At 32.1% G+C, this 13729-nt stretch overlaps 1 protein-coding gene and 1 pseudogene across 2 annotated transcripts; one reads left to right on the top strand and one right to left on the bottom strand.

Annotated features, from left to right (window-relative positions):
- Window positions 1–3621: 3621 nt before the first annotated feature.
- On the top strand, window positions 3622–4560 carry LOC308658834 (olfactory receptor 6C3-like; the record flags this gene model as incomplete). The annotated part of the gene is made up of 1 exon (XM_081311753.1): window positions 3622–4560. One exon carries the CDS (start codon window positions 3622–3624, stop codon window positions 4558–4560), a length of 939 nt encoding a protein of 312 aa, XP_081167879.1.
- Window positions 4561–5966: 1406 nt separating this feature from the next.
- On the bottom strand, window positions 5967–9854 carry LOC308658263 (ubiquitin carboxyl-terminal hydrolase isozyme L5-like; annotated as a pseudogene). The gene is made up of 2 exons: window positions 9786–9854; window positions 5967–6804 (listed from the first exon to the last, which is right to left on the bottom strand). The product of its transcript is annotated as a ubiquitin carboxyl-terminal hydrolase isozyme L5-like (transcript).
- Between the last annotated feature and the right edge of the window lie 3875 nt (window positions 9855–13729).

The following is a 13729-nucleotide window of genomic DNA, read 5'->3' as shown; positions in this document are numbered from 1 at the left end:
AAAATGATGAAATAAAGATAGGAAATAAAAAGGAGCAAGTGATTGTGGAAAAAGAGAGTCAAACTGCGTGGGCTCTCTTTCATCCAGCGAGGAGATCCACAGAACAGAGTAGAGGAAAATGTGGCTGTGGAATTACCAATGAAGACCTGTGGAGACCAAGCAGGAAGCAGGTCTGATTTTATTGCACAGTTACCATGTATATTTACTCAGGTAGTAGCTAAGCAGACACCAATACAATTTCTTGCTAACTGTCCTTGCAGCAACCAATTGAGGACTGGGTCTTAGAGCAAGCACGGGGACTGCAACACGTGGCCTCACAACCAAGGCTGTGCCTACTGGGTAAGCAGTTTGCTGCTCACATGCCTAGCATGAGGGGAGTGGTTAGCCACTCAGGGGCCCTTAATATTTGCCATGAATGCAGTACTCCATGCACTTGTCCCCATAGAAGGCCATTCATTATTTAAGATTTTGAGAAAAGATTTTAAAGAAGCACATATAATAGGATATTTACATAAAATGCTATGTTTTGTCTGATAAGAGATTCATCTTATTTGTCCTCTAAAAATATCAATAAGGTTACACTGCTGACAAATACACAAATGATGGGGATTAGATACTTAACTAATTTCTTAACCACTTTCTTCCTCAAGCATTTATATGAATATATGTTGCCTCATATGGTTTTTGTTCTGTTTAGAAAAAACAGATAAGCAAAATATTTGGTCAATACCTGATAATCAATAAATCTCAAACAATGATTGCTATATTTATTACTGTTAAAGGATTTAGAGAGAAAAATAGGAAAATTATTCCTATTTGTATTTAAAAACAGAGGCCATGGAATGCAGTTTTCATAGATAAGAAATAGTTTTTATTATTTATACATAAATATGTTGAATCAGACATTTCAATGCCTTTCATAATGTGTATCAATCATAAATTCAACACAACTCAACACCATTGTATTTTTCTGAGTTAACTAGTGGTTTACTCATCTTTCCCTCTCTTCTCTTCTCTGTCCCACCTTCAGATCATCTCATTTTCCAATCTATCAGCGGTTGCACTTCTAAAATTTAACAAACACATGCTTTGCATACTTGTTATATATGAAAAAATAAGAGGAAATTGCTAAATAGAAAATGTGTGTTATATATAAACTTATGTATGATGTATGAGTATTATACTTTTCTAGTTATAAATTTATATCCCTCAACGCAGAACAATTTTAATACATAATTATAAATATTTAATACCAGATTTCTAAATATTAATTTTCTTGCTTCATAACTATTCTTGCAGTAAGAGGATGTCATATGTAAAACTATAAGCAACAGTTCAATGAAAGTATACAATACAATGAAGGGGAGTAAATGCAACTTTTAGCAAATATTGTTATGACATTAGTTATAGGCATAGGAGGTCTCTTCCTAAATGTAAATGATGATAGAGGGATAAAACTCATCATAGATCCTTAACACAGGCCATTTCGGAAGACTCTTAAGTAGTGTTTTCTACCATCTCCCTGTGTTATTGTAAAGAAGATTTGACTGAGTTTCCAAAATTCAAGAGATACAAATATGCTAACATTCCTGAAGATAGATCCAGAATTTCTCAAAGTAAAAAATATGAATTCAGGGCTGGGGTTGTGGCTCAGTGGTAGAGTGCAGGTCTTGCACATGCAAGACCCTGGGTTTGATCCTCTGCTCCACATAAAAATAAATGAATAAAATAAAGGTATTGTGTCCAACTACAACTAATTTTTTTTAAAATGAATTGAAACAACCATAGGAGAATCAAATTCTAAATCCAACTTTTATACACTCAATATCACATGTTATTTATATACTTGTGTTTTTAACATCAATACATTTTATATTTTCTTTTAATATTAATAAAAAAGACCAATGTCAATGATTAATCTTTTTTTTAATGATGACCCTTCTTGGCATTCTTTGTTTGCTTAATGAATTCCCAAGGTAATAAGAGACAGATAAATATAACACAACTCCACTTCTATATCATACATAGATTGAAGTAGTTCTTATTTTATATTGTTCAAATCAGCATTTGCAGGAAAATGTAGCATTCTCTGAAGCCTAAGGAAAATGTTATATGCATGTAGGATTATAGGTTTGCAAAATATTTATTTAAAACGTTTGTGTAAATGCAGAAAAAAGTTTTTTAAAGTATTTTTTATTGTATGGAACGGACAAATGGAAGAGTACTTTAGTTAATGTAAACTTAACTCTGTTTACACATGGATCTTGTGAGACAGAGAAAAGTATGATTGATTGTAATATAAAATGTTCCAACAAATTTACTGTAAAAAGAATTAATTTTCTTGTTGGTCAAATACGACTGGTCTCTAATTAAAGTGAACAAAATTTCAGAGATCCATGAAAAGGTTAAATCACCACATTTGTTTTGAGAGTACAAAGGAAATCAAATATATTGCTGAATCATTTGGCCAGATGTGAAATATGACTATTTAAGAAACCCAAGTAGTAGAATTTCAGACTTGATCATCAAGAAATACCAGAAAGTAAGCTTGTTATTCTTCAATTATTTAATTTTCAATATTAAAAGTGTTCTAAATTTATAATTATATTTTGAAATGTATAAATTAAATGTAATATGTATTATGTTAGAGAATAACAAAATTACTTATTATTTATTACTGGTAATACCATCAATGGGGTCCCAAGACAAGAACACAGAAACGTGTGGATTTTTTTTTTTGCTATTTATCCCTATGGTTACATGTTATTCTATGATGGAAATAATATTTAAACAGGGCATTCTCTATCTGAAAGAATATATTCTCCCCAGTAAATGTTATTTTGATCATCCAATTGTTCATTTACTACAGCAATATTGTAAAAATAATTGAATCATGCATTTTATGAATTAAAAATGTCTAGACAATGATTTATTTTGGTCCTTTTACTAGAAAAGTAAATGAGGAAATGAAAGTAATTGCATTAGCCACACCTTGAAGTAGGAAATTTAGGAGAGGATGCTAACACATTTCCATGAATAAACATCTATTTTTTAATGTGAGATGATTATTACAGTGACTGGTTGTTAAACCTGTGAAAGTTGCCAAAGCTACATGGGACTGTTACTCAAAATATAACACCTGAAGGTAAGCCTAAATAAGTATTGAAGATTTTCAAACTCTTATTTTATTATGCAGTATTATAGATTAGTTTTGTAATATTGAGGAAAGGAAAATATATTCATATATTACAATATATTCATGTGTTTTACAAAGTAAATATTTTTATAAATAAATAGAAACAATTTTAAAGAAATACTGGAAGAAATAGCTTCTATTTAAATATTATCATTGTAACCATTTACCCATGTCTGGTAACAGTATATTTTCAATGAAGAGGATCAATATTTCACTTCTGGTAATACAAGTTATTTTGATGTAAGATGCAATAGAAATTGAAGGGGGTTACTGATGAACACAAAGTTTTATTTTATTTTACATAGAACTCATCTTTATGAATCTTTGTAAAGTGTTTTGCCCTATCTTCAAATCTCATGCTAATATTTTTACATTATAGGGGAACATACATTGTATGTTCTAAAAGGGTGGAAAAAGGATTGACAATGAAAAACCACACTGTACCCACAGAATTCATTCTACTAGGGCTATCAGATGACCCAGAGCTTCAGGTTGTGATTTTTCTCTTTTTAATTATTACATATATATTGAGTGTCACTGGAAATATGACAATCATCACTCTCACCTTGGTGGACTCCCATCTACAGACTCCTATGTATTTCTTCCTCAGGAACTTCTCTGTATTAGAAATCACCTTCACAACTGTATGTATCCCTAGATTCCTGGGCACAATTATTACTAAGGACAAAACAATTTCATATAATAATTGCACAGCTCAGTTGTTTTTCTTCATCTTCATGGGTATAACTGAATTTTACCTTCTAACAGCCATGTCCTATGATCGCTATGTAGCCATCTGCAAACCCCTGCATTATACCACCATCATGAACAAGAGATTCTGCATATTGCTTGTCTTTTGTGCTTGGCTGGCAGGATTCCTAAACATCTTCCCACCAGTTATTCTTTTTCTCCAGTTAGATTATTGTGGCTCCAATGTCATTGATCACTTTGCTTGTGACTATTTCCCCCTATTGCAATTATCCTGCTCAGACACATGGCTCCTAGAAGTGATTGGATTTTATTCTGCTATAGTGATTCTGCTTTTCACTTTGGCATTAATAATTCTATCCTACATGTTCATCATGAGGACAATTTTGAAACTCCCTTCTGCCAGTCAGAGAAAAAAGGCATTTTCTACATGCTCCTCTCACATGATTGTCATTTCCATCTCTTATGGAAGTTGCATATTCATGTATGCTAATCCCTCTGCAAAAGAAAGAGCATCATTGACCAAAGGAGTTGCTATTCTCAATACCTCTGTTGCTCCCATGATGAATCCATTTATATACACTCTGAGGAATCAGCAAGTAAAGCAAGCCTTTAAGGACACCATCCAGAAAGTGATGCTTCTCTCTGGTAAATGAAAGTATTAGTAATGATAGAAAAATAAATTTCTTGTTAATGTTTTTCTGTTAGGCATAACCTCTCAAAACTTTCCTTTACTTATGGTTGTTGTTGTTTTCCCTTCCATGTCCTTGTTAAAATTTCTCTTCTTAATAAATTTGATAATTCTAAATATTGCTTCAGAATTTTCTAATATTTCAAATATTTTATTCAAATGTATTTGGGCAAATGTGAATATTTGGATTAATGACTATGATTTTAAATAGGAGTGGATTGCTTTGGAATAGACAAAGGATATTTAGTTTGAAAGCAAGAGGATCAGGATAGATGTGGACTTTAGAAATTTTCATTCTTACCTGGTATTAAATGTGAGTGTTCATAATAAAAATAATTATGACAATAATGAGGAGAAATAGTAAGAAGAGGAAAGTAGAGATAAAGTTTTTCAGTATTATTGTACAGTAGACAAATTCTTTTTTGTTTTTTAAACAATTCATACATTTTTATTCACAAGCAGAAAAAAAACTATGATGTCACAATACATTGGCAATCATGAAAGAAGAAGCAGATCAACCATGTTAAACTATGAAAAATTCTATCATGGACTTTATAAGAATTAAATCTTGGGCTGGGCATGTGGCTCAAGTGGTAGCGCGCTTGCCTGGCATGTGTGGGGCGGTGCTGGGTTCGATCCTCAGCACCACATAAAAATAAAATAAAGATGTTGTGTCCACTGAAAACTAAAAAATAAATATTAAAAAATTCTCTCTCTCTCTCTCTCTCTTAAAAAAATAATTAAATTCAAGGAATAAAATTCGTATACTTATTAACCTAAATTTATAAAGCTAGTTTAAAGATGTCATTCTATACAAGCTACTCTTGCTAAGGTGTCTTTTAATGACAGGTTTTTAATTTTTTGATGAACCCTAATTCTGGATCTTTTATGGTTAATGCTTTCTATGACCTGATAAACCTTTGGCTACTCCCAAGTCACAAAGATATTCACCAATGTTTTCTTGAAAAAAATTTTATATTTTTTAGCAAGTACATTTATATCTATGATTCAACTCAGCTTCATTTTTGTGAGGTAGGGGGCTCGTGATTCATTTTTTTCCAAGTGGATATTAAGCTCCACTAGTCTGCCTCCATTAGTTGAAGACTCTTCTTCCCTGTTTGATTGCTTTGACACCTGTGTTAAAAATCAAGTTGTCAGATAAAAAATGAATGTATCACTTTTATTTAATATGCACTGCATGCATATTAAATTAAAAAAGTTTATTAATCATGCATTAAAGACAAGTCAGACTGGTGCTGTTGCCCAATGTGCACTGAGTCAATTAGGATGTTGCTCAAAGTTTTCTTATACTTAACTGTCATAAAAATAAGTACAGAAGCAGAAATGTGTAGACGTCCCAAAGCATCCTCTTTATTTGGTTTCCTGAGCTTTCTTTGAATTTTGTTTTCCTTTTGCCTTTTCTACAAGAGGTATTAGCTGATAATTATGCTTCCTTCTAATATTTTCAATATTGTATCTTTTAATCTTGTACTTCTTCTTCAATAAGCATCTGATTTTGGGCAACTTCTGATAGAACAGGACTTAACATATTACTACCGTGATCTGTATCTTTACAAGTTGTCTTTGTAACTCTGCTATCTTCTGCTTATATGTTATTTTTCCTGTCAGACACATGGCCATTAAGTTAAAGCAAATTTCATCTTCACTGTACTTTTGTATTCTTTTTTCTATGGCTGGCTATACTGTGCTAATCCTGTCATATTGATTGCACACACCTAAATAAATGGGTCCTTCTCTTAATCCATTTAATTCTTACAGTCTTCCATTAAAAAGAACATAATGACAAGATGAAAAACATCTTCTTCTTTGGCGTATGTCTTTGCATCAAATTAAAACATTTGCTGTCTGGCAAAATTGTGGTGTATCTGTTGAATCACATCCAAGTTGTTCAGGGCCAAACCCTTCATAGCTGCATCAAATCTTGGTGAAAAAATTTTAAACTCTGATAATGTCTCTTCTAAATAGACACATTGATGGGTATGGTTCAATACACACGTCCAATGCCTCGAGTAACACATGCATCGTTAATTATCTGCTTTGTAAAACATATCCATGTTAAGTCTGGCATATTGAACAGCAGAGCCTGCTGGTTCTTCTGGCTGGCACTTGAAATGAAAGTTAAACTATGAACTGGCTTTAATTTTTCAAAATTCTCAGGCTCTAAACTCCATATTTCTTTTACTTGGGCCTTTTAGCAACCAAATTCTTTAATGAGCTTGGTGAAGACCCCAGCATTACTTTCCATGAGGCACCACTGCTAAGTCTTGCTGGTCATTGTCATTGGCCATACACTGCCCTGCTCTGCCTGGCATTCTTCTGCACCAGCTGCCCCTGGCCACATATCTTAGCAAACCTGCTGCAGAGCTAGTCAGGTAGACTAATTCTTGAAACATTTTGACATCACCTAGAATAGATAGGGTGTAATTGTTGATATGACTTTTTTTTTCAATTAAACCTAGGGGGAACATTTAATTCTTTCAACAATTTTATTAGGAATGTACAATTAATAGTCTCCATTAATCAGAGGTATTTTTCTTTAGGTATATTAAGTAACTCCAAAAATTATATACATATGTGAGAAAGAGGACAGAAAATGTAAAACCTATCAAGAAAAATGAAATTAATTTGATTAACTCATGTGCATGTACAAAATAACACAATGAAACCAATTATTCTGTGTAATTAATATGCACCAATGAAAACTTACACATGAAAAAATGACTAATAAAAATGAATGATAAATTGGCAAGAGTTTATGGAGAACTGAAAGTGAAAGTCTAGAAATGAGTTTATAGTTTTTAACAGTAGGGACAAGAAATAACATTTGTAATATTATTCCACATTGTCTATTTTGTATTAAGCAAACCATATGCAATATTTATTTTATAAATTCCCTTCGAGACGCTGGGGCTGTAGCTCAGTGGCAGAGCACTTGCCTTGCATGTTTGAGGCACTGGGTTTGATCCTCAGCACCACATAAAAAATAAGCAAATAAAATAAAGACATGCTGTCCATTTACAACTACAAAACTGAAATAAAAAATAAATTCCCTTAGGAAATAAGTAGTGTTATTTGTAATTTATCATGAATAAACAAAGTGAAATAGACATTGATAATTCAATATTTCAGATATTACAGTTGGCAATTATGGTACAAGTCTACTTCTCTCATATCACGAGTTAGATTATATATTTATAATACAGTGATTTTCATTTGAAATAATGTATTAGAAGTTTCTGATAAGAAACACAATTTTTAAAGAACTTTCTATTATTTCTATTATAATTATTCAGATTATGCTTAATTATGTTATGACAGATTTGGGGGCTATTGTTAAAAAAAAAAAGTGTGATTCTTCTCTAAACATTCTAAAATTCACATGCATAAAAATAGTCCAGGCAATGTTATCATTGATGATGATAGAAGGTTGGATTTTGTGCTTTTTACCCTATCAGAATTATGATCAATTCCACAATAATTGGTAAATGTGAGCTCATTTTTGTCCTAAGCCTGTGATAAATCTTGTATTCTTTTGTTGTTACTTTAGTTTTCATTCTTATCATCTTATATTTTGTGTTTAAAAGAATCACATTATTTCTTGATTAAAAAGATTTAAAAGATAATAACTTAGATTATTTAACATGTATTAATTGCACAGCTTTCCTGTTTGCTTTTTTCATGGACTTAAATCAAATAACAAACCCCAGTCTTTCTTCAATATAAAATGAGAATAAGATCACAAAGCTCTCAAAGCAGTGGCAAAACTCTTCCCAATAGCTATATCTGGCTTCAACTCATATCATAAATCATGAACTCATCTTCTACTCAGTTGACCAATGTACCAGTCCGTGTATATTATTCCCCTAGATTTATTTGACAAAAAAAAGTTATATCAACTATACCTAGATTTTTAGGCCATGTCAAACTATTTAAAGTTTTTCTCATTTTACATCCAGAAAATATTGGGATTTTATTTTTTATTAAAGTTCATGCGTAAAACAGGAAAATTGTGAAATAATACGTGTTAAACAATCTGGGATAACATCTCATAAATAATAAAATAAGCGATTATGCATAGACTATGTCTTTTTACCTCAACATCTACATATGGATATTAACATATTCTACAATCAAGATAAGTATATTCCTGCTCTTCCTAATTTTTAAGTGATTGTGATGATTCAGACATTATTCTAAAATATTTTTAAAACAACAGAATTGAAAGTACATGCCAGTTATTTAAGTAGATAAGATAATACCATCTCCACTATACTTAAAATGCTAGACATTTATAGAATCAATTTTTATAAAAACATACCAAGTGCTACATCAATGTAAAGGGCGGGGATTATTCACAACATTTGCATTATTCAGGAGGGAGTATCAGTAAATACAAATGTAATGAATATGGATATTCTGGGCAAAGACAACCATGATTATAAATAACCCAAAGTTGTAAAAGTGAAGGATGAAGCATGTGGTCAATCATGAGGAAATGAATAGAAAGCAGGAAATAGGAATTACTCCTTTCGTATGCTTTCTAAGAAAGAGCTACATTTTGGTGGGGTGAACTACAGATTGAACCCAGAGGTGCTTATCCACTGAGCCACATGCTCAGCCCTTTTTAAATTTTTACTCTGAGACAGAGTCTCTTAGAGACTTGCTAGGGCTGGCTTTGAATTTGCAATCCTCCTGCCTTAGTCTCCTGAGCCACTAGGTTTACAGGCATGAGAGCTATTTTTTTTTTTTTGAGTCAATCTATTATGAGAAACAAATGAAACCAATACTCTTTAGGTGAATATAGTATTTTGATCTATATTAAGATTTTACTGATCCCTCCAAGATTATAACAGTACCTTGAAGTGAGTATTTTTTGTCTCCCCTTTAAAGAATGTAGAGAGTCACAGGAAATAAGTAACTACATATGGCCAATGCATATCTTAAGAAAGGTTTGATTGGAGAGTTTGCCCCAGCAACTCCTGGAGGAGGGGAGAAACCTTGTGAAGTGAAAACACACAAGGCAATCCTGCTAAGTGAGCACATCCAAACATCACACTTGAATTGTGGGGATTTCTATGGAAATTATCATACCCTAGAAAATTAAATATTCTGGAGAAAATTGCTCCTTAGGAATTAAACTTAAATCTCTTGGACAACACATAAAATTACTTTAGTCAAAGAAACTCTGGATTCCTTGACTCTTCTTCTGATAAGTTCAGATATAACATATGTATTCATGGTAACGGTGGTACACTTTCAGTGTATTCTATTTTCCTTTGTCTCGTGGGCAAGACTCTGTCATATTTGTATTGAACACTGAATTCATACCACCAGCCTCAGCCATAGCCATACAATGTGTGGTTGATAATTCATTATCTCCCTCATGACTATTACTTAGTCACTCTCCATCAGGTATTTATCATGTCTGACATCTCTTTCTGCTGATTTTCTCCAGAATTTTATTCTTTCTAATTTTCTCCAGAATATTTAATTGTTTACTGTTAGTCTCCTGTGTGTCAGTCCCCAAGCCCAAGTCACTTCTTTTATTACTCCATCTATATCATTGGATATATTGCTAAATAAAGATGGATATATTGATTTTATTTTATAGGATTACCTAAGTATGTAAGAATGATGCAGAAGGCTTACCAATTTGAGAATAATTTTTACTAAATACTGAGATCTCATTTATCTTAATTATCCATGTAATTTGTCCAGTAATGAAAACATTTGTTCCTTATTGTCTCTCAAAGGGTTTATTGTAGTATTCAAACCAGAGTTAGAAACAAAACCAGAATCTCTGTTTCTTCTGGTGGGTAGGGTCTATGTAAGTTGCAGGCCTGTTTTATTGTTAGCAGCTAATCATGGCACAGGAATGCCTGCCCATGTCAGCTCAGAGGGTCACAGTTGTCACAGCTGGATTCTTATCCAGTATTGCTAGTTGGATTCCTATGATCAGATTCTCCCAGGTATCACACTTTTGTTGTTGTTTTCTTAACTTGAAATGTTTCCTTAGAGACAATAGTGATGTATTATAATGACATTCAACAATATGATTAACTTAGGAAAGTTCTGTCTCACTTTTGGATCACTCTGTGTGATCTTAGGAAACACTATCTGTTTCCATGATGATCTTAGGCAAATGAGCTCAACTTTCAATTATCAGTTTTCCCACATGAAAATTAGGAACAGTAATTTTTTCAGAGAGTAGCTGTGAATATTTCTTAAGATGAGGCTTAAAAAGTTCTTACAAAAGTGCCACTACCTTTCCAACTACTTAATGAAGTATAACTATTATTTTAAACAATGCCAATTATAATTTAACGGCATACAACCATTCGCATATAACCTACTCAAAAAATATTTCAGTTGTATGAAGATCAATAGTGTTAATAGGACAACTGTCTTTGTATGGTACCTAATGTGGTTCTCCTTAACCACAATTGCAATATCCTAGCTTTCTCATCTATAAATTAGAGATTGTAATAAATTTCATTTAATTTATTCATTCAAATTACATTCCAAGATAGAAAATTTTAAAGCATTTTATGTATTTGGCATCTTCCCAAATTCTTCAAATATGCTTATCTCTAGCAGAGACATAAGAACTACATTTTCAGTTGTAAATGGCATTTGATTCTGCTAACCATATATACTCATTAAAAATGTGAATTTTCACAGCAGGTGAAGATGAACTCAGAGCTTACAGTAACAGCACTAGATTGTTGAGGAGCAAATTTTCATAGAGACTCAATTTTGTGAAGTGTCTTTGAGTTATTATAGAAACCTTGACCTAAAATCTCTCCTCAAACTTCCTGAGAATTCCTTAAGCCATTATAACTGTAAATTCAAAATTTTGTATTTAGTTACATAGAGTAAATTCTGTTCTCTTCAAATATCATTTGATATAAAAATTATATTCAGGAAACAAATTCACAACAAAAGAAAAAAAATCTGTGACCACTTAATTAACTTGATTTGGTCTGAAATCACCAATGATTCTATAAAAAAAAAAGCACTGGTAGTCTACATTAACAAATAAAAAAGGTATATATCCAGAATATATAAATAATTATCCAAACAGAAAAAAACTGAAAACGAGTTTTTAAAAATGACTAAATATCTGAATACAAACTTTACTAAAGACAATACAGAAATGTCAAATGTCAAATAAAATTTGTTCAATATTATTGGTCCTCAGGAAACAAAAATTAAAACACAATGAACTCCTACCACATTATCTATTAGAATGACTAAAATTAAAAAAAAACATACATACAAACAAACAAACAAGCAAAAAAATCCTTACTAAAACCAGAAAAAAGATGAAGCAAGAGCAAGAGATTCTCACACATGGTTGATAAAGTATAAAATAGTACAGCCTGATATTTTCTTACAGTGTTAAACATACACTTAATAACAAAAAAAGAGCAATCCCTCTCCTAGTTAAATGAAAACTTGTATTTACACAAACACATCTCTGTTAATGCACATAATATCTTTAGTCATGGTTGCTATAAAGTGGTGATCATCTTAATGTTTCTCAGAAAGTGAATGGAAACACAAGAGTGGTAATCTCTATCATGCAATAGTATTTGGACCAGGACAAGCCAATTATGGATTCATAATTGACATTAATAAAACACAGTTATACTAAGTGAATGAATGCAAACCAAAAGTCTGTGTTTTATATGATTCCCCTTGTATGACATTCAAGTATGCTAAAACTATAGATAGAATACAAATCAGTTGCTGTCAGAATTGAGAGGTTATGTGGGTTATCCACAAAGGGGCTACATGAGAGACTTTGAGAGATGAGGTAACTGAGACTGAAGGAAAAATCATTAGCTGCTCTTTATTATGGGTGGAAAACTTACTTCTCACAAGCATATACATTAACAGTTCTAAATTTCTCAATGTTCATGAGATTTAGACAAAGTGAATATATTTTCATATCCATAGTAAGGTTCTTCCCTACCAAGGAAAGAAATTATAACTAAATAAATCAGAAATGCTAGGCTGAACTCCAGATGTGAGGACTGATGTTGTAAGTATTTATTTCACATAAAATCAGACTACATTGTTGATTGACTTTGTACTTGAAAATTTGCCAATTGTCTAAAGTATATTTAAAATCCTCAAATTAACACGTGGGTCAATTTCAGTCATTTAGGGAACTGCTCAGAGCAGGAAAAAAATACATTTGAGTTATGCATCATGCACATTCCAAGGGGAGATTAAACAAGATGATGTTCTAATTCTTGCTTTGTATCTCATCACTTTTCATGGTATACTCAGTGCCAAATATTCCCATTTTGTGTTTTTTTTAATTGATTTTGGTGTTTCAAGTGGTCTGCAAGCAATATAATAAAGTACTGTTTTTAAAAACAAGAAGTTGGTAATATGACTTATGAAGAAATACAGTTTTATTTTCATTTTTAAATCTTAATTTGTTATACATTACAGCAGAATGCATTTCAATTCATATACACATATACACATATAGAGCACAATTTTTCATATCTCTGTATACAAAGTAGAGTCACACTATTCATGACTTTATACATGTACTTAGGGTAATGATGCATCTCATTCTGCTGTTTTTCCTAATCCCATGCCCCCTCCCTCCCCTATCTCCCCTTTTCCCCTTTGCCCTAACTAAAGTTCATCTAATCCTCCCATGCCTCCCCCCCATCCCACCACATTATGAATCAGCACACTTAAATCAGAGTAAACATTTGGCATTTGTTTTCTTGGGATTGGCTAACTTTACGTAGCATTATATTCTCCAATGCCATCCATTTACCTGCAAATGCCATGATTTTATTCTCTGAATAAATAATAATGCTGAATAACATTACATTGTATATATATATATATATATATATATATACCACATTTTCTTTATCCATTCATCTACTGAAAGGCATCTAAAAGTTGATTCCACAGTTTAGCTATTGTGAATTGTGGTGCTGTAAGCATTGATGGGGCGGTGTCCCTGTAGTATGCAGTTTTTAAGTCCTTTGGGTATAGACTGAGAAGTGGAAGAGCTGGGTCAAATGGTGGTTCCATTCCCAGCTTTCCAAGGATTCTCCATACTGCCTTTAATATTA

The sequence above is a fragment of the Spermophilus citellus genome, assembly GCF_964194105.1.
Source record: "Spermophilus citellus genome assembly, chromosome: 10".
Lineage (NCBI taxonomy): Eukaryota > Metazoa > Chordata > Mammalia > Rodentia > Sciuridae > Spermophilus > Spermophilus citellus.
This window is presented reverse-complemented; position numbering and strand designations above follow the sequence as displayed.